This window comes from Xiphias gladius, chromosome 1, assembly GCF_016859285.1.
Source record: "Xiphias gladius isolate SHS-SW01 ecotype Sanya breed wild chromosome 1, ASM1685928v1, whole genome shotgun sequence".
In the NCBI taxonomy this organism is placed as follows: Eukaryota; Metazoa; Chordata; class Actinopteri; order Istiophoriformes; family Xiphiidae; genus Xiphias; species Xiphias gladius.
In genome coordinates, this window is record NC_053400.1 from 7,846,939 (window position 1) to 7,872,111 (window position 25,173).

General features: G+C 40.7%; 3 protein-coding genes across 9 annotated transcripts; 2 read left to right on the plus strand and 1 right to left on the minus strand.

Moving 5' to 3' along the window:
- The first annotated feature begins 1,401 nt into the window (after positions 1-1,401).
- Positions 1,402-15,067, plus strand: pdpr (pyruvate dehydrogenase phosphatase regulatory subunit). 4 transcript variants are annotated; one of them, XM_040144590.1, is made up of 18 exons: positions 1,402-1,581; positions 2,206-2,479; positions 2,660-2,793; positions 3,239-3,320; positions 3,569-3,732; positions 3,942-4,063; positions 4,499-4,616; positions 5,268-5,417; positions 7,045-7,237; positions 7,476-7,600; positions 8,044-8,199; positions 9,215-9,348; positions 9,530-9,678; positions 9,764-9,876; positions 10,120-10,214; positions 10,445-10,534; positions 10,669-10,836; positions 11,680-15,067. In XM_040144590.1, exons 2-18 carry the CDS (start codon positions 2,217-2,219, stop codon positions 12,085-12,087), a joined length of 2,664 nt encoding a protein of 887 aa, XP_040000524.1. In that variant the 5' UTR covers positions 1,402-1,581; positions 2,206-2,216; the 3' UTR covers positions 12,088-15,067. The 4 variants fall into 4 exon arrangements, with proteins under 4 accessions (XP_040000524.1, XP_040000363.1, XP_040000438.1 ...); XM_040144429.1 differs by having other exon boundaries at positions 1,403-1,581; positions 10,669-10,851; XM_040144504.1 differs by having other exon boundaries at positions 1,403-1,540; positions 10,669-10,851.
- A 353-nt stretch (positions 15,068-15,420) lies between these two features.
- mrps11 (mitochondrial ribosomal protein S11) lies at positions 15,421-19,459 on the minus strand. Of its 2 annotated transcripts, none has more exons than XM_040145124.1 (6): positions 19,121-19,459; positions 18,462-18,566; positions 18,251-18,349; positions 17,173-17,302; positions 16,404-16,469; positions 15,421-15,610 (listed from the first exon to the last, which is right to left on the minus strand). In XM_040145124.1, exons 1-6 carry the CDS (start codon positions 19,213-19,215, stop codon positions 15,503-15,505), a joined length of 603 nt encoding a protein of 200 aa, XP_040001058.1. In that variant the 5' UTR covers positions 19,216-19,459; the 3' UTR covers positions 15,421-15,502. The 2 variants fall into 2 exon arrangements, with proteins under 2 accessions (XP_040001058.1, XP_040000972.1); XM_040145038.1 differs by lacking the exon at positions 19,121-19,459 and adding an exon at positions 18,747-18,945.
- On the plus strand, positions 19,197-25,109 carry mrpl46 (mitochondrial ribosomal protein L46). 3 transcript variants are annotated; one of them, XM_040144829.1, is made up of 4 exons: positions 19,197-19,719; positions 21,190-21,391; positions 21,791-21,961; positions 24,705-25,109. In XM_040144829.1, the coding sequence occupies exons 1-4, from the start codon at positions 19,459-19,461 to the stop codon at positions 24,947-24,949; spliced, it is 879 nt and encodes a 292-aa protein (XP_040000763.1). In that variant the 5' UTR covers positions 19,197-19,458; the 3' UTR covers positions 24,950-25,109. The 3 variants fall into 3 exon arrangements, with proteins under 3 accessions (XP_040000763.1, XP_040000705.1, XP_040000843.1); XM_040144771.1 differs by having other exon boundaries at positions 19,198-19,719; positions 24,702-25,109; XM_040144909.1 differs by lacking the exon at positions 19,197-19,719 and adding an exon at positions 19,745-19,870 and having other exon boundaries at positions 24,702-25,109.
- The last annotated feature ends 64 nt before the right edge of the window (positions 25,110-25,173 follow it).

Below are 25,173 nucleotides of genomic sequence, written 5' to 3' on the forward strand. Positions count from 1 at the left end.
AAGGGAGGCAGTCAGAGAAGACAAACAACATCCAAAGGGCTGAGCAAAAAGGCAAGGTCATAAAACTAAGCAAAGATCACAGGAAACCAGGAAGACTAACACTAGGGATAAACAGCTAGAACGCTTGCCACAAGGAACGAAGACAAACTAGCACAGAGGGAAGGGAGCACAGAGACTAAATACACTAGGAGAGGGGGGACAATGAGACACAGGTGCAACACATTAGGTCAGGGCAGGTATCGCAGCAGCAGGAGACACATGAGGGCAGGAAGTGGATCCTGCAACACTAGAGACGGGTTAGTGACACCAAAATAAAACAGGAAATATAAAATATGACAACGTTTACATAATGAAGTTAAGCGCTAAAAGGACACATTTTTCACAGCCTGGCAACACAGAAATTTGTTCATATTAATGGCTTATAACTAATCTATAAAGCATGGGTAGCAAGATGTATTAACCAGTAATGAGGCCCTTATTACAACTCATAACCCCTTTATCAAGGGTGAGTCTTTAGAAAGTGAAACCAAATTGGTAAATTAGTGTATATTAATGATGACAGAAAAGTTTGTTACTGCCATACAAGTAAAATCTCAAGAGATTTATGCTACGATACATAGCCTATCTGTTGCCTCTTCCGCTGTCTGAATGTGGAGATGCACTTGTTTTTGAATAAAAAAAATAACTGCCCAGGTCAGAAATGAATTGCCAGAAAAGAGAAAGCAACCTTCCATGCTGTTTTCTGTTCTGGTGTGTTAGCTCTACGCTGAGGCGTCATGAAAACATCCTCGCCAGAAGTACCTCCGAGAACAAGTTATATTTCTTCCCCTTTGTGAGTATGGATGCAGGGGAGCTCGTTTATCACTCAGGGTTTCACTTTAAACGCTGCAGCCACTACGCAGGCAGCGCAGTGCCCACAAGCTCTTTCCATTGCAAGCAGCGCCCCTCAGTGGTCACTCCTCCTACCTGCACATACTGTCGCATTTTGTTACATGCTGCTGACACTCGTGAGTGTGTTCACCGCACGGCGCCACTGATATTCTTGGATAGGACATGTCCAATGCTGATACGTGGTTGTGATAATGAATCTCAGTTTGACCGGTTAACAGGACACAAGGGTTACAACCCAATACTCATCAGTGGGTACATGAGCCTTATTTTGAGTTCTAAGGCGATTCCCGAGTTTTCAAAGATACCTAGTTGATTTTTTTGGCAAATTGGATATAAAATATATTAAAAAAAAGACACCTGAAATTATTTAATAGATCTGTCTCCGATTTTAACGACGCCAGTAGATTAATTACACGTTAGCCGGCTGCTTGTTAACTTGTTACCTCATTACAAGAAACAGTCGAACAGTCTGAAGGAACTTCATTGTGAAGGTTTAGACCGGAAGTTTCGCTTGTTATTGAAGCCAGTTTGACATAGGTACTAATTGTTGCTGCAGCTGCACCCAAACAAGACTTTCTGTCGTATCACCCAGTCACTGGTGCTCACTGCTGCCATTAAAATATCCCAACGTCTGAACTTGGCTGATTCCGTGAGTCTTCTGTCGTCACAAACAACGAGAGAAGCACCAAGGCAAACATTTTCTCAATACGGTTGACGTTGAGCTACTGGCGTAGCTAAATAAGCAACATTAGCTAGATTGTCGATAGCCTAAGCTACGTTCGCTAGCTACAGTACGTCTAATGCTAACTGGTACCCTAGGAGCTCAGAGAAACGAAAATGTCAGAAAACTTTTACGAAACTTTAACAATCCAAAAGTCAGCCAAGGCTCTATACATCTAAATTCCAATATAATTTAACGTACCGCAAGCTAAAGCTAGCTGTGCCACTAAAGGTATAACTCCAGCGATCATTGAGAGCTAACCTCAGTCTGAAATATAATTGTGAAAGCTGAAGGACTATTGCAGGTTAACCATGCTGGTTTCCCAGGCCCCGTCTTCACCACTTTAAGTGTTGTATGTTGTATTTAATGTCATCCTGCGTGAGTTGAACTAAATACAACAACTTGATGAATAGCATTCGTGGTCCCTTAAAAACTACAGTTGAATTAAGATTAACACTGCAATTTCATGTAACCTTATAAAGATTAGATAGTAACGTGCAGTTTTGACAGTTTAAGTTACCCTTTTGGTAACCTTGAGTTCTGAATACATGACCAGTATGTGAGGCTGTGTGTTTGTGTGTATGTGGTTACAGAGAGCACAGCTATGTGCAGCTGTGTGCGGAGCTCCAGGGCTTTGTCCCCTGTCCTGCTCCCCAGGCTCCTACTTCCCCACACGGGGTACAGATTGGCCGGCAGGGCCCTCTGGACGTCACCCCACTGCTTGGCTGTCAGTGTAGACTCTCCGCCGCTCCCACTGCCAAGCCAGGCCCGGGTGGTTATCTGTGGAGGAGGTATTGTGGGAACATCAGTCGCTTACCACCTTGCCAAACTGGGCTGGACTGACATTGTGCTTCTGGAGCAGGGCAGGTGAGATTCATGTCCTGGGAACCCCTTGACAACCCTGATTTCTTAAGTCCTTGTGGAGGGGGATGAATAATGACAGACTCTACATTAGGAGGCCATAGTGGATCAGTAAAAAGAGTTGTCAGTTTTATATTGGTCTGCTAATGCTACAGTATATTTCCTGTCCTGTTATCCTGTTGGCAGACTCGGTGCAGGAACAACCAGACTATGTGCTGGCATTGTCAGCGTGGCCAAGCCTATTTCTATTGAGTGTCAGATGGCCAACTACTCCAATAGTCTATATCAGAAGCTGGAGGAGGAGACAGGGATCAAAACAGGTCAGCCACTTTGACATGGTTTGCTTTCACTCATATTTAAAGAGGTATTACAAACTTAAACATGTTTTTTGAGCTGCAAACTAAATGATATGACTGTACTGTGATGAAACACATCAATGCTGGTGTTGATATTGACATTTCTTATGAAAAGTCTAAAAATCGGCATTTCATGGGTTGAAAATGGCTCAACAGTCCATGTACTGTTTTAAAACACCCCGAACCTTGCAAGGCCAATGCTTAGATAGAGTCAACCATTTGGGACTCGGTTAAGTTATGAAATTTCTATGAAAAAAAAGAACGTTAATACCCTCTAATCAGAAGTAACTTAAACATTTTCAAGATGAATATGACTACCTGCTCTTTATTTTATTTTATTGTTTTTAATCTAATTTACCACCATTTGAACATTTATGTGTTTATACCATGTGTATGTCATATGTTTCAGGCTATGTGAAGACAGGGTCTTTGTGTCTGGCTCAAAATCAGGATCGCTTCATCTCTCTGAAGCGCCTGGCATCCCGACTAAAGTAAGAACCCAAAACTTCTAATCAATATTTAGTAGCAATACTAGACACAGAACTTTTTCTCACACTTCTTTGCAAAACTGGCCAATCTCTGTCAAGTCGCAAAGAGGCTCTGAGCCCAAACTTCTGATCTGTTCAGAGATTCAAATGATTCAGAGGTCTGGAACCACTTTAAATATGTAGGGCATTTAAACTATAAACTCTGTATTATTATTAAGTCTTCGTCTCTATCTCAAATACTCTATTCTCAGGGTCATGGGGATAAGCTGTAACATCATTAAACCTAAGGAGGTGGCCAAACTTCACCCTCTTATTAACATCCATGACCTGGTAGGGGCACTCCACCTCCCTGCAGATGCTGTCGTGTCTCCAACTGAAGTTAACCATGCCTTGGCTGTGGCTGCTGCTGGACAAGGTAACTCAAAACTTGCCTTGATAGACCATTAATGGACTACTTTAGGAAATTTTTAACCAACAGTACTGATAGCCTTTTAATTGAATCCATTTTACTTTTTTGTCTCCCTCTGCTCATCCTCCTCTTCATTGTCACCTCCTCCTTCCATCCTCCTCCCTTTCCTCCGTTTGGCTCTTCCTACATCTCCTCGTATTTCTCATCCTGTCCAGGGGTTCAGATCCTGGAGCGGACCAGTGTTCAGCAGGTTCTGGTGGAGAAGGGTCATGTGATGGCAGTGGAGACTGACCGGGGCTCCATTGAGTGTGAATATTTCGTCAACTGTGCTGGACAGGTAAACCTCGGAGTGGGATTGTGGGATACAAATCAGCCTCAACAAATCCCAGTGCAAGCTTAAATTGGAGAGTTTGTGAGGGAAAACCTTTGTAAACATTCATGAATTACCTTTATTTCTGCATTGATTCAATGTAAAACCTACCCACCTTACCTACATTGCACCAATAGATAAACACAGTATGAGTAAACTTTCGGAGGACTTGCATGACAGATTGCAGTGTCTCCCACAGGAAATTACTTGGGTATCATTCTTAATTGGGTAGTGGAGCCAGTTGCCACTTTAATGGGGGAGGCTGAAGTGAGCCTTAGCCCCTAGTTTTGAGTCTGAGTCCCTAATGTAAATAGCTAATCTTATTTGATTGGTTGGTATGGTCAATATACCTGTCATCTTAGCAGCAGATAGACATATTTGTTCCGTCTGTTTCTGCTCCAGTGGGCCTACGAGCTGGGCCAGGCTAGTGAGATGAAGGTGTCGGTTCCTCTTCATGGCTGTGAACACTTCTACCTCCTCACAAAACCTCTCCAGGAGCCACTTTCACCCAGCACTCCAGGTCTCACACATTGAACTCACAGGAAAATTAACTTAATCTTGTGGCAGGCGCAGTAACTATTGGATTTTAAATTCCAATCACTTACTCTGTTCTGCTAGATAAAAATTATGTCTGTAATAGAGAAGATGTATTGCGCAGTATAATACTGCAACAAGCGTTGCCCAGCCTTTTAAAATGAAGTCTCTAGTTGACACCCAGTGACATAAGTTGAAGTCTGATCTGTGATTGATCATTGAATGCCATTATTGGACAATTTGCACATGTAAACTTACAGCATATTTCTATAGCCAACACCTCCATTTAATGACTAGTTTCACCATCACTACAGTGGAGTGTAGGTTAGTACCAACAATGTTAAATGCATTTATAGACTGAAGAAGGAACGCTTCTTGAAATACACCTTGGAATCTAACTTCCCTTGATTGTCGTGTCTTTGCAGATTGAATGTGTGTGGGTGTGTGTTTGAGAGAGAGAGAGAGAGGGGGGGTATAGGGTGTCTGTTGATTCTGCCATTTGGCTCCCTGTGATAATTGATAATATACTGATTATATATATTATGTACCTTTTTTATACAAAGAAAATCATTATTTACAGGTTGGCTACAAACAAGCCCAGAGAAGGTGATCTAACTGACTTGTGTCTTGTCTCTAGTGGTGATTGATATGGATGGCAGGATATATGCTCGGCCATGGCAGGGAGGTGTTCTATCGGGGGGCTTTGAGAAGAACCCCAAACCCATCTTCACTGAGGGCCGCAACCAGCTGGAAATCCAGAACATGCAGGAGGACTGGGACCACTTTGGTAAAAGAAAGAGGGAGGGAGGGGAGGCCACAATGAGGGGGAGAAAGGGGAAGTAGCTTTAAATAAGCTTGAAAAAAAAAAAGAAAGAAACAGCTGTTTGGCATGCATTGTCATTCCTGGGCATAATTTGTAGTTTGATAGATAACTGGCCAAATGTAAAAGAAATGTCACAATGCCATATTTTCTAGTCATCCACATTTAATAGGAGACAAAAATCAGCCGACCTGAATTAAATGGAAATTTTTTTGTATATTTTAACTTAGTTTCATTCATTTAATTTTAATCAGTTGCAAAGAGACAAATTAGTTTCTGACAAGGCAAACACGACTTGATCCACTTAGCTGTCAATAATGTAGCATAGACACAAGGTGTGTTTTGTCTCTGCATAACAGTCAGGTGTATCAGTTGCACTTCACCGGTGTTTCTAAAGTAATTTATTCTAACATAACATGTGCTGTTACATCCCAAAGAATAGAAAGAGCATTACATTTATACAGTATAATTGGTTTTTGTTGTTTTAGATGATTGTGTAATATGGACACACTCTACTGTATAGTATAGCTTGATTCTGCTTGTTTACACAGTCCAATATAATTTCCATACTGATGGCCCTAGATTTTTTCAGTTGCATTTTTATATACGTCTGTGTGTATGCACGTATATGTATGTGTGTGTGTGTGTGTGTGTGTCTATATATAAACTTAAACTGTAAGAAATGTCCTACATTGTTCAGTTCAAAGTACACCTCTCAATAAACATGTAAACAGACACACACACACACACACACACCTGTTCTGTGGCCTTGGCCATCTGCTAGTAATCTGAGATTCCTCATGCAGCTTGACAGGTTGTCGTAAAGAGAGCAGTATATCACCAACTATCCCTGAACCGCAGCAATGCACAGAGTCAGACTAATCTCTCATGGGTTGTTCTACAGTTGTTATTCCAGTTATTTTTCATATTTGCATATTGTATTTTAAAAGTAGTACTTGAAAAAAAAGTGTTTCACGAATGAATATGAATAAAAGGTATAAGATTGAACACCAACTCACATTATAAATATGTATTACTTTGAAGGAAAGCTCCCTTATGGCTGGGAAACAGTAGAAACACTATAATTATCCCTTATATTATGGTGTTTTACATGTCTTACATAATTGCACCTCACATTGTTGCCCCGGGTCTGCTTTCATGTAAGAAAACCTGCTGGACTGTTTTTGGCACAACATGGGAAGCGGTTGTAGTTCCTGCTGTGCAATAGGAGTTTTAAGTTGTTGAGTCTTTTTTCGCAATAGTAGATGGTTTGGGTAGGGTGGTGGTTGATCAAAAGGCATTGAAAGCCATCTCCAGTATTTTTCTTTGGTTTTGTTTTTCAGTAATGCCAGAGACAATAGTAGCAGCCTCGTGTTGTGTTAGGAAGCGGTGTTGTTTATGGGAAATGTTGCCTTGACTGTTTAGAAATGCTGAGGCTTACAGTACCGTTCAGTCATAGTTGCCTTTATCATGAAATGGTTTGTTCATGATAATTATATGCAAGTCTTGTTTAAAATGCAATACGGTGATTTGGACATTTTAGGGAATTTCTAAAAAGAAAATGTATATCGACCCTACTGTCTTCTACCCGCAGAGCCAATGCTCAGTGCTCTGCTGAGGAGAATGCCTAGTCTAGAGTCAGCTGAGATCCATCAGCTGGTCAACTGTCCGGAGTCCTTCACCCCGGATATGCGCTGTCTCATGGGGGAGACGCCGGGTGTCTCTGGCTACTACGTGCTGGCGGGGATGAACTCCTCTGGTCTGGCTTTCGCTGGAGGAGCTGGCAAGTAAGCATGGGTATAAATGTATTTGCTAGAGGATAGGCTATGGTATGTGTGTGGACAAGCAAGACTGCACTGTATTCTACACCTGAAGACATTATTTAGGACTGCGACTGAAATATCTTTTACTCAGAAAATAATTCAGTCAGTTTCTTAATGGCAGTGATCAGCATTGTGATCTGGGTATGTATTGATTGCATTACAATGAAGCACAAATGGCATGTTTGTGTGCTTTGGTGTTAAGGTACCTGGCAGAGTGGATGACCTATGGCTACCCCACTGCCAACGTCTGGCCACTGGACATCAAACGCTTTGGTAACCTTCAGAGTAGCCGAACCTTCCTGAGGCACAGAGTAATGGAAGTCATGCGTGAGTAGTAAACTTTTTTAACTGTAGTGATTAATTAGTGAATCACTTAAGGAAGAAATATGCTGCAGTCATTTGTATTGCAACAGGCTGGTTAAGCTATTTAAACTATCTTAATCTTTTATCATCTGTTAAAGATAATAATAAAATGACACTGAATAATTGACCCATTCACTCAAGTCTAATTGGCAAGTTAATAACTTGTCATTCAAACATCAAAGGTCATGCTCAGGGAAAAGCAGTATTCTGTATTTCAAAACTTTCCTCTCAGGCATGAAACCAGGATTTAAAGAGGATCAATTTTAAGCCTGTAAGTAGAGAATTTACTGATCTGCTCCAATTTTTATTTCTGGGATTGTCTCATTTTTTTTTTTTTGGGAACCAATAAGGTATGCCATCAGAATAATTACCTTAAAGGTGCTAATTATTGTATGAATTGTGTCTAGCCCTGCTGTATGAACTGAAGGTTCCTCGCTGGGACTTCCAGACTGGGCGTCAGCTAAGGACCAGTCCTCTGTATGACCGTCTGGACACCCAGGGAGCTCGCTGGATGGAGAAACATGGCTTTGAAAGGCCCAAATACTTTGTTCCTCCAGGGAAAGGTAAAGCTTACTGAATAGCAATACTACAACCTACATTCGCTGTATCTTGAAGTCTCAAGTGAGCCTCAAAAATATTTTTTTTAAATTAAATTAATTAAGAACAGAGTTTTCAAATACAGTACGGGTCAGTAAGTGTAGATGTAATTCTTCGTATGTTCAGGTGATATATGCACTGATATTAGGCTACCAGTAGAGTTTACATAAAACCAGTAACGTTGAACTATATGTTCTGTTAGAGGACAACCTGGAAGTTTGGTTGCTTTATTTTGAAAGTGCCTGCTTAAGTAAACTTAGCAAAGTAATGGTGTGACCAGTATTTCACAGGTGGCTGCTGATAAATGTGTCTGAGTCTATAATGGTTAACAGCAGTAGAATGTTCTAGCTAGAAGTTGGAAGTGAGTTTTAAAATCCTGGGTAGTGTGGTAAGCAACAGTCATTAGCCATCATGGCTTAAGAGAAACTAGGTTTTCCTAATAAAACAACCAAAAATGACATTATCTTACTACACTCTCAAGAGCAGTTCCCTCCTCTCTGGCAGAAAGTGTACAAAACAGTGAAATCACATGCTGCTTGTTTGGAATAAAACCCCGTTGACCGTTGATAATGATATCACAATATTGATAATCACTTGTATACAGCTGGCTTCTTAAACTATTTATGGTTAATATTGTTCACTGAAAGACTGAGTGTACTGTAGACATGCTTTTGTGGCTTTTATCAAACAGATGATTTCCCTAAAATGCTGTGCTGCATTTTCTTATTGTCTGATTTGGGAAGTTTCAATTGGAAAAGGCTGCTCATAAGCTCTTGCTCTAGAAACCTTTTCACAGGTTTAAAGGAGTTTAAGAGCTCCTGTATTGTAGATTTCATAGTAGGAGGTGGGGAATTTGAATCTAATGAAGTGTAATGAATGAAATCATCTAGTGTAATTCTCAAGCCTACACAGCACATGAACTATATTTTCCATAAAGCATGTCTGGTCTAATGCAGGTATTATATATGTATGTGTTTGTAGATCTGCTATCTCTGGACCAGAGTAAGACCTTCTACAAACCAGACTGGTTTGACATCGTTGGAGCAGAAGTGAAATGCTGCAAAGAGGCCGTCTGTGTCATTGACATGTCCTCCTTCACTAAGTTTGAACTGGCTGTGAGTCATGATGCAGTGTGGACAAGGGTTAATCAACACTGGATCACACAGGACAGATTACTCTGTGGCTTAAACCTACAAGCATACATCGCTCTTCTCGTCACACCCAGTCAGGGATGTCAGCATGTGTTTTTCAGGTTTTCCAAGTCAAACCATCTGTCTGTCTGTCCCGTTGTCTCAGTCGACAGGAGATCAGGCCCTGGAGCTGCTGCAACATCTGTGTGCCAATGACCTGGATGTTCCTGTTGGACACATCATCCACACCGGCATGTTGAATGAGAGGGGAGGCTATGAGAACGACTGCAGTGTGGTCCGCCTCAGCAAGAACAGGTTTGAAATGCCTTGAGAATAACAGTATACACAGGAAGTTTATAATGACCATTTAAAACAACTCACATTTTTGTCCCCTGTCCAGCTTTTTCATCATCTCCCCGACAGACCAGCAGGTCCACTGTTGGTCCTGGATTAAGAAACACATGCCCAATGACCCACACCTCCACCTAGAGGATGTCAGCTGGAAGTACACAGGTAAGTGCACAGCACCATTGCTGAGGTCTTCCAGTGTTGGTTGCCAGTAGAGTGGAAGCAATGCACCAGCATCACACATCCACTTTCTTCTCTTAATGCAGTTATTTAAGCGACCTGATTTTGGATTAGTTAGTTAGTGAAATCAGACAGTAGTGGGACCAAGTCTGTGGTTAATTACATGTCCAAAATATAATTTATACATTACATATAAAAATGTTTATAACTCTGATCTCTTACCCAAAGCTTTAAATATTATTGGACCCCGTGCAATGGATGTTTTGGCAGAGCTGTCATATGTTTCCATGACACCCGACCACTTCCCCTCCATGTTCTGTAAGGTAGGAAACAATGGCTAGTTACAATACATTAATAGAGTAATAATAATAGTGATTTTGTAAGATTCATTGGTAAAGTAGCTGAAGTAGTAGCAGCAGTTCGTTCGGTTGCACCTGTGGCTGTAATATTGGAAGTACTGCTAATAGTAGCACAAGTAACTGTTAATGCCCCGTGACTATCCTGACATTGGCAGGAATAGTAACTGACCACGTATGTGTGTATATGTTTACAGGAGATGAGTGTGGGCTATGCCAACGGGATCAGAGTGATGAGTATGACTCACACTGGGGAGCCCGGTTTCATGCTCTACATCCCCATAGAGGTGCAACCTGCACACACACAAAGATGATCTAGTTACCATTCCACAGGATGGTTTGTAAGCTTTTAGAAAGTGCTACTGTGTATACTGTACAGTGCATCAAGTCTAACCGTAGTATTCTCCACTGCTCCCTACAGTATGCACTGCATGTGTACAACGAGGTGATGTCCGTGGGTCAGAAGTACGGGATTCGTAATGCGGGGTACTACGCGCTGCGCAGCCTACGCATAGAGAAGTTCTTTGCCTTCTGGGGTCAGGACCTCGATGCTTTCACCACCCCTCTGGAGTGTGGACGAGAGTTCAGGGTTAAGTTTGACACGGTCTGTTGCCAGTTCAGCTGTGTAACCACATCAAAGTGCATGATATCAGCCTGTGTAGAGTCTGAATTCTTCCCCTTGGTTTTCTGCTACAAAAAGCCGTTTTTCATTTAGCAATATGGTGTTTCAGTCGACAGCAACTTTTCACTGTTACCAAGGTGACTTTGGTGAAGAAGAGATTCAACAACAATATGAGTATAGATTCACTGTATTCCAGTCAGTTATATTATTATGTACATAATGCTTTTTGAAGCCCTCGGTTAAGTTTTACTTGACCTTTTTTTTCCTTTAAAACGGTTGGAAAGAGAGAGAGGAGCAGAATAATAACAGGTTCTATGCCATCTGCTTTACTGAAACCTTCAACATAAAGCTCATAGTCTTTGCCAGGATGGAGAGGAAAATCTGTCACCAGACTGCACCTGAAGGCAAAAAAAGGTGGCACTTTTACACTGGCAATGGTTAAGTTTACCATCAGTCACATTTTGAAAAGAGTGGAACATCAGGTGTGCTGTGTGCTGCATACATCCATAATGTCAGCAAAGTATTAATGAATGGACACCACGGTGTAAAAGTGGTTCCACTGATTGCTTTCAGATGAGCAGTCATCAGCGGAATTGTGTTCCTGAAAAAAATATGTGAAATTAAAAAGCTGTGGTTTGCTGTTGCTCCTGCATTCATCCCAACAGAGCCGTGTCGCGTTTGAAGTTTGATGTTAGCTGTTTGTAGGCTCGATAACTTAACGGTGCTCCCTTGTTAATCTCTCCTTTTTCTCATCTTTCACTCCCTCCCTTCTCTCCCTTTACTCCCATCCTGTCTTCCTACCTCTATCAGGACACCGATTTCCTTGGTCGTGAGGCGTTGCTGCAGCAGCGTCACGATGGTGTCTTTCGGCGGTTCGTCATGCTGGTTCTAGAAGATCATGACACTGAGCTGGACCTGTGGCCGTGGTGGGGGGAGCCCATCTACTGTAACAGTCAGCTGGCCGGGACGACCACCAGCAGCGCCTACAGCTACACCCTGGAGCGCCACGTCTGCCTTGGCTTTGTATCCCCGCCGCCAGGCCCAGAGGGGCTCCCCACACCCATCACCCCAGACTTCATCAACCGTGGGGACTATGAGGTGGACATTGCTGGCCAGCGCTACCCAGCCAAAGCCAAACTCTACCCCTTTAGCTCCCTCTTCACCCAACAAAAACGCCGCAAGGAAGACATGGAGCTCAGCAACCTCCAGGGGAAGTGATAGAAAACCCTCCACTCGCCTCAGCAGGGGCTTTTCTGATACTCCTTCACTTCACCAGATCCACTCCTGCCCTTACCTTGCAGCGCCAACCTATCTTCCCTTTTCTGGCTCCTAATGAGAGGGCTGTCTGCACGATCACTCCTTGTCCTTCTAATATTGAACTTCCACATTGCATCTCCCTCCTTCAAAGTGCAATATTTAACAGGCACCAAAGGCTTGAGCTGTATCAAATACAGAGCTCCTTTGTCATTAAATTCTGCAGTTTGTTTTTCAGCCCCACACTCCTTTACACTCAAACAGTACACGCAGTCTCAAAGGCTGGTTTACTGGGACAGTCTGCAGTTACGTGCCATTGTCAAGGCAACATAAACACTAGCTATTGAGAACTTTTTCACTTTGTTCACTTTAACCCATCCAGAAGGGAATTAGACCGACAATCTTCTCCAGTAGCGTTCAGTCACTGTAACATTTCAAACTGCACAGTCCAGAAGATTCTGAAAGAAATTCAGTGCTGATGTGCAAATGCCTACATAATCAGTGTAGATGTTGACTCCGATGTTGAAATGTGTTACAGTTTTCAGATTGTAATGCCTGTGATGATACTTAAATATAAAAGTGTATATATATGTACACAGTATATATATGTGTATATATGTATATATACATATATACATATATATAAACCATTTGTTTTGTGTGCCGCCCATTACTGCTCTTCCAATCCTGTTGAAAAGGCTTCCCAGGCTGTCCTAAAAGCCTCAAACTACATTTTTTCGATTTTCATCATCAACTTTCAGCTGTTCTGGTGTTATTTTGTCTGTGTATCAGACTCTTAGAAATGTATTTGCAGTAACATAATCCAACCTGTTATTTATGTTTTGTGTTCGTTTGGAATCCGCATTGCTCTTCTGATGCTCAAGTTTTGTTTTAATTATGTGTTGTTGAATGTGTGGCTGATGTTAGGTGACCCATAGATGAGGGAAGCTAGGGTCGGAAAGCTGCGACTGGAGCTGGAATCCCAGACCTGTTGGTTGGAATCCACGATATCTCACATGGGTGATTTGAGTTTTGACTGATCCAGAGTTTAGATGTTTGTTTAAAGGAAGGACTTCATTGCAATTTGAAATAAAGCAATGTATTTTTGTATAGCTAGTGTGTTTAAAATCTATTTTCTGTACTGGACATTTTTTCAACATCAGTTTTAGGTTAAGAGCTACAGAGCAGCTGGCCTGGAGCTGGTAGGGATTTTAGTGTGTTGCTCAAAGAAACTTCAGCAGCATTGTTGTTAAGAACAACCTTCAGATACTGTTTCATTAGTGTGTGGGTCAACAGGCTCTGCACCAAACTGCATGTTCACCTGATGGGAATCGGAGTTAGTTTGACTGGCTAAATGAAAGCAAAAGTTATTTGGTTGAAAAATTACAGATCAGTCCTTTCAGTATTTGTTCAGTTTAAAGACAAAATGTATTTCTTTTTTCTGAAAATGCTCTTGATCTTGAGTAGCAGCAGCACCGGTTTGATTTACTTGGGGGCCGTCTGAAGGATTTTTATCTCTGAGGAAAGAAAATTGCAGTACCTTTCAGTTTGGATATTGCAGAAAGCAGCTGCTGCGCTGACAAAACAAGAATACAGAGGGCCCCATTCAATTTTCATACTTGTTTTATTTAGCTTGCGTATTACTCTTTTGCTTATATCTCAGGCTTTTCTACCGCAAAGGATTTACTACATGAGGATAAATCCATAAAATGCTCTGTGTGCAGTTACCATTAATGAGTTCTTGTTCAGAAATCTCTTTTGCAGCAGACGAGAGGAGCCAGTCTTGACAGCAGGACAACAAAAGTGCAGTTCCGTACATTTTACATACATGGCTGCCGCACGACTGCTACTGTTTGGGTCAGACAGGGTGCAGGATAAATTGCGTGTGCAGTGGCTATCACTGTTCAACTCAAACCAGCTGCAACGGGGTCAGGCGTTGCTCATAAAGGGCTAGTTTTTCTTCATGTGTGCACCTACGTTTGTAAAAAGGCGTTAAGATTAAATGAAGCATTTGCATGTGAGGATGCAGTGAATTACCATCAGTCTGTGTATCAGTACAGTCTCGATTCAGCCAGTTTCAGTGCTGTCTCTATGGTGTTCTGGCCCTGATCTCTGTCGTAGAACCAGCTTCTCTTAAGCAGTGGTACCCTGCTTTGGCTTGATGTGATTCACCTCTTTTACACCAACTTCTAACATTAGACTAGAAGGCTAGTCTAATGTTGTAATATATCATTTCCAAAAACTCTGTTCAGTTCATATCATTATTTTATAAATAGGGCTCCATAAATAATTAATCACAGCTCAACCAAAGGAGCTTGTAATTAAACATCATAGCCAAACGTCCGGTAGTTTGTTGAGGGGACACACTCTGCTGCAAAAACCACTGCTTTGCTGTACTCATCACATGACCTGTTAGTCATTTCAGCTGTCGTGATTTCTTTTTTTAAAGTGCCTGCATGGGCACTTGCATGGTAAAAGGGAAATGGTGTCAGACAGTTGCACTTAACATCTGACAACCCAGTTTTTTTTCCTTATGGGGTCACGAGGTTTCTATACAGGTTTGGAATAAGTTACTTGGATTTCAAAGGTTTAAAAAAAAAACTGGAGCGCTGTAATCATATTTGAAGTACGACATACTGTACTTCATCCAAAAAAAATAAGATGTAAAACAGGAGATGGTAAGAATGGAAGTCCAGAACAGTACTGCACATGAACGGAAGTCTGTTCTGTCTTTGACTGTAGTGTTTTCTGTCTCAAATGCAGATAGTGGTTTGATGCATGTTTGTCTGTTATTTAATGTTCTAATTTGAACAGTTGTCATACTACCCATCTGTAAATACCTATTTTTCCCCCCAGAGCTTTACAACTATTGTATTTATATCATGTTAAACAGATGTTTGGCTCGCTAATGTAAAATATAAAGAGAACTTTGTTCATACCAGAAGGTTGAATTTGCTTCATGTGTTCTGTGCGTGTGAGCGAGAGATCCTGTGAGCTCAGCGGTGTAGTAAGGCTCTAACATGGCCAGGTTCAAGGCTTCAATCGCCATGGCTACCAGCCTTGTACAGTGTTGTGGTTGTGAAACCTTGTGCTGTTTTCTCTTCCTACACAGAGCCATCAGTCTGTTTCTGCGTTGTCTGCAAACATCAGGCTACTAATGAACATCTCAGTGCCTGTGGTTGACTCATGTGTCAACAGTCACAGCAGAGGACTCACACAACCTGTTCTCCGCTCATTAATAACACCGTCTGCAATTATTTCCGCAAATGAATTATGGAAGGTCAGCTCGGAGCCAGCAAAGTTACACAACAAAATACTTTATTATCATATTACGACACAACAGCTTCCTCCTGTTGCAGTGCATTCTGGCTCGTGGAGATCACATCCTTCTGGCTTTGCGCGGGCGGCATCCATTGTGCGGCACGGGGGTGTTGTCAGTGATCGATACCACCTCCAGGCCTCCCATGGTCAAGCCTTTGATTGCAGACTGCACAACAGAGATAAATCTCAAAACAAACGGGAAACAGATCAAGACTTCCGTGGCTCCCTCAAAAGCCTTAAATGATCTCATTGTAAAGTCTGATATGAATTAGAAGGCTAGTTTCTTTGTGCAGTGACTGGTTTATTTGTGCTGCCCACCATTAGATCAACACACAACAGTGTCAGTAATAAAAGATGCAAAACGTGTTTTACTTTGATCCCGTTACGATTTCATGGTGAGCCTTTACACTTTCTAAACTTTCACATGCTTGCCTGTAACTTTGACATATAAAACCAATTTTGCAAATTAAACGAAAAAAAGGAAGAGTGTGGACTTTCCAATATATTTAAGTTTTAAGTAGAGCTGAAACATTTATCAAATTTATTATTTCATCAATTGATCGAACGACAAAATGAAGGATTTTCTAGTTCCAGCTTTTCAAATGTTTTCAAATCTGTTTTGTATCAGTGTAAACGGAATCTCTTTAGGATTTTGGACTGTTGGTCAGACAAAATAAGCACTCTGAAGATGTCGCATTTAGACCACTGGAGAATCCATCGCTGTTTTCTGACATTTTATAGACTAAACTATTAATTGAAAAAATAATCGATAGATTAATCAGTTATGAAAATCTCTAGTTGTAGCAGCAACAACATTAAAGACTTTTAAAGGTTGAGTGACAAGATTTAAAATAATTTAAGGAGACTTTTTGGGGGTCTGCAGATACGCTCTAATGGGATCACAAAGCAATAATACACAATACAAGAAGTAATACACTGTATTTTCTTCATGTACTCACCAGGCGTCCAGGACCAAGACCTTTGACCAAAACACGAACAAACGTAATTCCCTTTGCTGTGGCTTTCTGTACAGACGAAGAGACACACTGAGAATTAATGTGTAGCATCTACAGTATCCGAGTGTACTGTTCAGAACAGTTAAACAAGTTTCATCTGGCAGAACTCAAGCATTTGGAGAAAATTAATGATGCAGATGATAAAGGTCAAAATAGCGATACTTAAAATCATTCCAGTAGCTAAAATTAGTGAAGATGTCAAACCATGGAGGTTAATAGATGTAATTAATAACCATAAACAATCTTGGATATTTTTTCAGTTAACTTCAATGCACTGTACAAATACTTCTAAGACCTGGTAATTATATCTCCTTTATAGATTGCCAAAAAATACAACAAGACCAGGCCTATTATATAGTCTTTAGTACAGAATAGCTTGACGTACAGGTTAACCAGCACCCTTCTGATATTTTTTTAACCCCTGACAAAACAAGGGACAATATTCTTGCTAAATGTCTTATCTTTTTATTTTCATCTGTAGCCAAAACCAGAGCATGTAAAAGTCAGAGTATTTTTCACCTTTTGACAATATACTATGGTAGCCCTTTGATCAAACTTAATTTTGCCACTGTGTTTACTACTAGGAAAAAGATGTGGGACCTTAAATCAGGCTAATACAAAGTCCACATGAGCTTTTTCGTGTGCCTTGTTGTCCAAGCGCCTTTGAGCAAGACACTGGTTATGAGTGTCAGAGTACCATGTGAGAACGTACCGCAGCAGCAGAGATGCCCGCAGTCTGCGCGGCGATGGGTGTCGACTTCTTGATGTTCTTGAAGCCTTCTGTTCCACAGGACGTCCTGATCATCGACTGTCCCGCGCTGTCTGTCAGTTGGATGTGTGTGCTGGCACAGGACAGACCAGTTTACTGGGCCACTGACTCGCAACTGATTGGTGAGTTTATTTCTTAAATGCTAAGAAGGATTTATTTCATACACTGTCACACTAATGACAAGCTGTATGTCCCCCACAACTGATCTGACTGCATCACATAACTGCTACTAAGAAGGTTGTCCCCTGCAGGGCTCCACATTATTTACACCATCTTCTTCTGGTGGTCTACCAACTTTTTTTATTTCAGCAGGGTCAATATCAATCTAGAAATTTGATTCCACTGTTTATTTTCAATTTGATAACCTTACTTTTACATTAATAAAATACTCTTATGCATTATTTATTGGGGACTGAAGCCCTTCTTCTGAGACATGAAAATGTAAAACTCATTTTGGTATTCTTACAGAGCTAAGCTTTTAAAACTGCTCTGCAGAAGTCTGATGGTGGCAACTTAAACGTTTGAAAACTGCCAAACGTCCGAATTGTTCTTCATAAATGTCACACGGATGAGTGTTTTGGCTCGCGCAGCTGGAACTAATAGCACTGATAATGGCTCCGGTTCAGCCTTTATGGCAAGGCAGCAATTAGGGATGTTATTAGTTGGACCCACGTTTAATGGTTCAAAATGTCTGTTTTGGAAAACTGACTATTCAGTTTTATTTCCGCTCCCCATTTTTCCCCCTTGTCATGTCCGCCCTAGTATGGTATCTACTTACCTAACCCAAATGATTTGAAGAACAAAATGATCTTATCCATATTAAACTTTTAGCACCCAATATCAATATCCTCAATATAATAAACCTCCTGAGAACAGATTTTAATACTGCACTTTGCTAATGTTTCTATAGCAAGTGAGGAAGATAAATGAGGACTTATTACAGTTACTGTGTGGCTTTAATATTTAACTAACAATGTAAAAAATCTTCCTTTTTATTATCACTTTTGCAGGTTCTACTTACTTGTTGTATGTGGCTTTAATGTGAATGATTGGTAACTCCTCAAACTTCTTTCCGCCCCACCTCAGTGAACTGTCCTGACCGGGCAGTGGAGGAAAATGGCTGCAGTATTAAAAACAGTGATCTCATCAGCATTTCCCTTCTGCAGCGAGTCGTACTTCCACTTACTCAGCAGACTGCACATAAGTTCAAATGGAAGTAGTAGAAATCTGACCTGAAGTCTTTAGAGGTTTTCCCAGAGTCAGTGGCGGATGCTGCGGTCTGCTGAAGTCTGACAGCACTGCTACATAATGTTCGCTGCAGGCCGCTGCTTCCGCATCTAGAGACACAGAATTTCATTGGCAGCACCTTCATAAACCAGCGTGCACTGCATTTTAGTTGAAAACTAACCTCTGCTCTGGACATGATTTACAATTAAAGACATGGTGCACAACTATCTGCAAACAGCAGACTAGCCGTTAGCTAACAAGGATGCTAGTAAAACAAATGAAACACTTACAGAGAGCTTCCATTTGCATTTAGAGAGGCAGCCAGCTGTCGGCATACAGTACTTACAGAACTAACTAATAAACAGTTTAATTTATACATATTCGTTAGGTTTATAAACGATTTCGCTGTCAGTCTTAAAGTTGTTTTTCTCACAACAAACGTGACATTGAAGGTACTGCACTTCCAGACAAGACGAGTAATAGCTGTAATTTTTGAGGGGTGGTAAAGTAATATTAACATTATCATTACAATAGCAAATAGAAGCTTAACCTGTAAAATTGATCGTAAAATATGAGTGTTAAGTTATTAAATATTGAAATATATTTATGTAGCACGTTAAATGATGTGTTTTGTTTTTAAAAGGGTATATTAATTTAATCTTACCCCACTTTTATCAGAATAGACTGTTCGTTTTTTCTGCAAAGGATTTTGGGTAGAAGTAGGAAAATGCTGCTTTCACGCACTTGGTAAACGCTCATAAATTTGACGGTATCACAATGAACACTCACTTGAAGCCATCGTGTAAAAAATAATCTGCCTCAAACTCCAATGAGAAATGACAAGAGAACACTTTATATCAGGCTCTAGCGTTAATATTTTTGTTTTTTATTCTGGTGTCGTCAGGGGAATAACGCGGTTGAAAATCTGACTTCCAGCTTGTTTTCCTCAGTAATTGCCAGCGTCACGATTTTTTGCATCTACACTGAACGTAGCAGAAGAAAATGGCTGCGCCTTGTAGAAGGATGGCGAGTTGGCCTCTGTTACAGTTTCTGTCTTGTTTTAGCAGGACGTCGGTTGGGAACACGGGGTTCCGTCAGTTTTCTGGCACTTCTCTTTGTCGGGCGACTTTGCAGGCCAAAATTACGACGGAAAGAGCGAGTTCCCCGTGGACTTTGATGGCGGCGGTGTGTCTGCAAAGGCTGCCGGTCATTTCAGCGGAGAGCAGCCCGATAGAGCAGCGTTTCAGCCGGATGATGCAGCAGGTGCGTTTGTTGGGCTGCAAATGGAGCAGACAGCGGTGTAGAGGGGAACGAAACGATTGATTAGCTATTGCGGACCACAGGTGATCAGTTAGAGGAAGAAATGCCCACGTGTCCCACCCCAGTGTTACAGAAGAAACCTGTGACCCTACAGGTCAGGTAAAATTGCAGAAGGTCGCAGAATTTGATGTAACCCTTCGAAAACCTGGCATACGCCGCTATCATGTCATTTCTGCCAACATGATCTGCACATTTGTTGGACATTTGCTTGACTAAAGTGAAATATCAACTATAACTGGTCTTACACCTTCTTGTCTTCTAGAGTGACCCTGTGTTAAATTTTTTAGCACCTTAATTCTTTTTCTTTACATTTTGCAAACTTCTTTTATAGAGTTTTATCAATTTTCTTTTTAGTTTTTCGGTGTCAGGTAAGTAACACACACAAAGCCAGGCAGTATTATTCTTAGAGAAGTGGACAACTGTAAAGTAGCAACCAACACATGTCTCCATTATCAGTGCATCTGACAATAATTAACTTTAATAACTGATTGATTGCTCAGTGTATAAAATGTCAGAAAGTAGTGAAAAATGTCAATCATTCTCTGAAGACCCAGTTAACATATTCAGATGTCTTGTTTTGTCTGACCAACTCAAATATATTTCTTGCATTTTTGCTTAAAAAGTTACTTAAACAATTGATCAATTATCAAAATCGTTTCCAATTAAGTTGCTGTCAGTCTACTAATTGATAAGTCAACTAATCATGCCAGCTCTACAGTGCTGAGTGTGGAAATAATGCAACTGCCATGTACAGTGGGGGCCACTAGTGGCTCAACAGGGCCCGGGGGGCCCCTCAGGAGCTTAATCCGGCCATGCTTTTTATCACTCACAACTGCTACAATATGATTCAAACACTTCTCTGAATATTTGAGGAGGCCCCAGCGCAGTAATTCCAGTATATCACTGTTATCCTATTCCTTTTATAATAATGATGATATACTGATGAAATACTAGAGTTTAAACACTTTTGTTGCTTAAATTAATAATAAATGAAAAATTAAGAGTCTCTCGCATTTAGACAAATTAGATGTTTCAAAAACACGGTTTGATCATGCTTATTACATTTAAAGTCTATATAGTAAAATCTAATTTGTGCACATGCTCTCAAGTGTCATTCTACATACATGATGGATTCATGTAGAATTGTTATCATTGCTGTATATTTTGTCCATATTGCTCTGTGATACTAACATTTTATTTTGTAGAACATCTGTGCAGACACCCTCTGCTGTTTTTTACATATGGTGATATGAGCTGTCGTAGTTTAATGTTGAGCTAGGACATAGGGAGGGATGAGGGGTCAATGTCAGCCATATTTCTCTACCCCAATAATCTGTTGTCACCCAGCAAGACTTTCCAAATTGAAAAATGTCCCGCAGTTTGACAGGGAGACCTGCACTGACTTGATTTCAGATGGAGCTGGAGAAAAGCCTGCTGTCGGACCACGAGCTGCGACTGCTGGAGGACGCTGAGAGGATGAGTCGTAAGCAGGCAGACGACTATGACTCTGATGAAGAGGACGACAGCAGGGACCAGGATATTGTGTTGGCTCAGGACCTGGAAGACTCCTGGGAGCAGAAGCTGAAGGACTTCCAGCCAGCACCGAGGGTCAGAGGTCAGAATAGGAAATGCATGAAATCTTTCAACTAGAATATACACAATGTGAAAATATACTAAGATATCACAAATAGATGTAATTATAGGAGATATATTAAGGTATTCATCCTCTTGTCTTGCTCCAATCATTCATACAAAACACAACAGGAAAGAAAATTAGATCATCTGAGGGCATCTCATACAGCTGAGTTAAAGTAAAACCATCAGTGAGGGGAGAGACTTGTGTTACTATCAGTGCAGGATTCTAATGTTTTTTTAGCATTTAGAAAATCTATTTGCTCCAGCCTTTCCAATTTTCATTTTACTGCCTGTGACATTTCAAAAGTTTGCATAAATTTAGCTCGATATTCAGAGAGAGAGAGACAGCTGACGCTCCTGTCTCTCGTCTCTTGTTTAGCCGATGTAGATGAGGACCTGACCTCCGTGGAGCGCTGCCTGGCCGACTCGCTGGTTCTTCTGGCCGAGCAGCAGGTCGGCAGCAGGAAGCTGTGGCTGCTGCCTCAGACTCAGTGGCAGGAGGGAGAGACGCTGCGACAGACAGCCGAGAGAGCCCTCGCCTCCCTGCCAGGTAACACGAACAGGTTTTGATTATATTTTGTGCTAATATTCAGTATCTCAAGGTTAAGATTATATTTCAAGTATTCAGTGTTTTCCTGTGAATTCTGTTGAATCTCTGAAAAATGAAATGTTGCAAAGAAAACTTAACAACATGTAAGGTTTTCCAGGCAGTTTTTTCTGTAGCTGTGGTCGGAGATAGACAACATGAGCTGATATCAGATATTTAAAGTCCCCATGTTTAGAATTATAATATGATTATACCATTATCTTTCAAATTACTGTAATTACCAGATTAGAAGCCTTTTAAAATCCTACAGATAGGACCTTCAAGGGTAGATTTAGCACTTATATATATGTATGTACGCAAAATACAGAGTAGTGAACTGAACAGAGAGGTGGATCTCTATCCTTCAATTATGTGTTGAGGTGCCAACATTTCCCCCCTATAATCCATAACGTCTTTATTCACAGAATTATTAAGGCATACCTCAAAGAGCCATGACATCAATTCCTTAGAGTTAAACAGGCTGCAGTCAGCAATCATACTATCCTGAAAACAATTCTAAAGTTCACTGCTTTCTGTGATAAGGCAGAGATGCCTACTATTTATTAACTCTGGAATATAATAAATTTGACTCTGAATTAATTTATAATGAAAAAGGTGACAAATATAACAACACGTCTGGGTCGGTTTTTTTTTAGTTTTTTTTTTTTTTTTTTCTGTGGCTGTGGTCTGTAGAGGTGGAAGACACTGGCTGATGTCAGATTTTTAAAGCCCCCATGTGTAGAGCCTTTATGTGATTGTATGTAAATATATGCATAAGACTACATTTAACCTATAGAGTTTTTTTATAGATACTCGAACATGCTTACATCTTATGCACAGGAGTTTTATTAAAGGTCTGTTTGACCTTTTTTTTTTTTTTTTGGTCTAAATACTGTTCATAATTGTCAAAAATAGAAATGCCAGGTGAACAAGACTGTTACAGTGAAAGACAGTAGCAAATGTTATCCCTAATAAAAGCCATATTTAAAGGGATATCTCGGACTAGCTGCTTTGATTTTGACTGTTCTTTTTAAAACCTGTCTCCCCCAGCTTTATGGAAGTGCAAAACTAAATTGCTGGAATACCCCTTTAACCGAACAAAGAAGTCTGTGTGATATCCTTCAACTGTTCTCTCTATTTGTTAAAATCTAGATATTCTTAAAGCACGCTGCAATCAAGCTATCCCTATAACAAGTTTGTCCAAAGTCCACAGCTTTCCATGTAAATTGTAAAATACAGTAAAACAGGACATCTGTGAAACTGTGTGAATGCTATTTCCTCCACTGATATTCATTTATGTCAATGCATTATGTTCTTTTTCATTATATCAATGCACTAATGCCACTTAAAATCATATTTAGATGAACTGACAGAGACCCGATGCTTTATGATGAATAATGTTTTATTTTCATCTTTACTAAAAGAGCACTGTTCTTTACTGCCACACCTTGAATTTATGTTCAAGTCTAGAATTTTTTAATTGAACATTAACTGTAAATCAAAATACGGGAAAAAAAGAGAGAGGACATTGAAGAGCGAGGAGGGCATGTGGAAATTGGCTATAATGTAGTTCAATTAACCCCAAAAGCATTGCTTAGGGCAGGATATAAGGTACTATCCATACTGTAAATATCAGCTGTTATAGGTTGTATTATTGTCAACACGCTTCATTTGCTGCATTCCTACTGAATCTGCATCCTAATGTCTTTTGCTGTAATGACCCAGTTTTATCTTAAGGACCATTAAAGTTTAATGCGATTTGATCTGAAATAGCTCCATGGTACTTAAATTGTAATCGTCTATATTATCCACAACAAGAGGGACGATCCATCCTTAAACCTCCAACCTGCAACTCTTTTACATATACAGCATTTTTAGACCAATCAAATTCCAGTGGTTGGTTCCAAGCTGTGATCTCCACTTAGACCTCCTCTGATGTCAGCTATAGGTTTAGGCTTCAGTTCATGAATCAGCCACATTATAAGCTGCTGCTAGGGAGGAAGTTAAAGGTCAGAGGTCACAGTTTGCAATGGATGGAACAAATATTATATCCAGTGACCCTGTAGTGATCCCTCACATAAGATATTTATCATCAGCTGTAAAACTGGCTGGTTCTTCATATTTTTTTTTTTTTTCTGCATGTGGTGGAATGAAGCCTTTAAGCACTCAAGCATTTAAATAAAACACCTCTGGCGGTGTATCTTCGACAGTTTGACAACATTGCTCATGAACCTTTAATGTGACAACCCCATCAATCACTTCCTATTAAGGGCAGTGATTGATGGAATGCTGAATGGCACATTAACATGTGCCACTCGGTGGAGGGTTTTATTAAAAGTGTCTTACAGTAGCAGGAGTTGATCCATTTTTAATATAGCTGGACTGAGTGGGAACTGAATCTAACATGGCCGTGTTGATGCTTTAGTCTGCATGTTGAGCCAACTGGGACCCTGGGATTTAGATGACATGATATTAGATTAAAACTTAATTGAGAAAAACGCATTGTTGCCGGAGTAGAGAATGAGAAACAGGGTATTAGGGTAATATAACACTCAATTAAAGCAGTCAAAGATTGATAATCCAGCGGAATACAGCAAAATACAACTGCAGCATCACAGGATCTGTACAGCTGCTTAAAGTTTAGGAACATCTGTACTTTCGCTCACCTTTTGTCTCCAGCTCACAGCTTGTTCTCTTTCCGCAGCAGCTGGTTTCAAGGCGACTTTCCTCAGCAACGCCCCCTGTGGAGTGTACAAGTATAAACTGCCCAAAGCTGCTCGGACGGAGAGCTCTGTGGGAACCAAGGTGTTCTTCTTCAAAGCCATTCTGTCAGACAGCGGTCCCCCTGCAGCCCTAAATTCTCCCTTTGTGTGGCTGAAGAAAAGCGAACTGCAGCGCTACCTCAAACCAGCGTACATGATGAAAGTCGACCGCTTCATCCTCGACCTGTGAAGCCTAAACTTATACCAGGGACACTGACTTACAGAACGGTATTTATGAGGCCCAGAGAGTTATCTTTATCACTTATCTGTTGTCCTGTATCATATAGACAGTTCTCCCAGTCAATATGACATGGATGTTTCATTGTATAAATAAACTGTTTTTCCACACACATTGTGTGCATCATGGGTGTTCAGTTGGGAAAACCCTCAGATCTGACCTGCATATTATCTGAG

Coding starts and splice junctions, on each gene's coding strand:
- mrpl46 (XM_040144771.1), top strand. CDS start 19,459: ATGGCTGCGCCTTGTAGAAGGATGGCGAGTTGGCCTCTGTTACAGTTT. Junction 19,720..21,189: donor TCAGCCGGATGATGCAGCAG/GTGCGTTTGTTG, acceptor ACTTGATTTCAG/ATGGAGCTGGAGAAAAGCCT. Junction 21,392..21,790: donor GCCAGCACCGAGGGTCAGAG/GTCAGAATAGGA, acceptor TCTCTTGTTTAG/CCGATGTAGATGAGGACCTG.
- mrps11 (XM_040145124.1), bottom strand. CDS start 19,215: ATGAGCGTTTACCAAGTGCGTGAAAGCAGCATTTTCCTACTTCTACCC. Junction 18,567..19,120: donor TCTATTCTGATAAAAGTGGG/GTAAGATTAAAT, acceptor CTGTGTCTCTAG/ATGCGGAAGCAGCGGCCTGC. Junction 17,303..18,250: donor ATTAAAGCCACATACAACAA/GTAAGTAGAACC, acceptor GTCCTGTGCCAG/CACACACATCCAACTGACAG.
- pdpr (XM_040144429.1), top strand. CDS start 2,217: ATGTGCAGCTGTGTGCGGAGCTCCAGGGCTTTGTCCCCTGTCCTGCTC. Junction 3,733..3,941: donor TGTGGCTGCTGCTGGACAAG/GTAACTCAAAAC, acceptor CATCCTGTCCAG/GGGTTCAGATCCTGGAGCGG. Junction 9,679..9,763: donor GTCCGCCTCAGCAAGAACAG/GTTTGAAATGCC, acceptor TCCCCTGTCCAG/CTTTTTCATCATCTCCCCGA.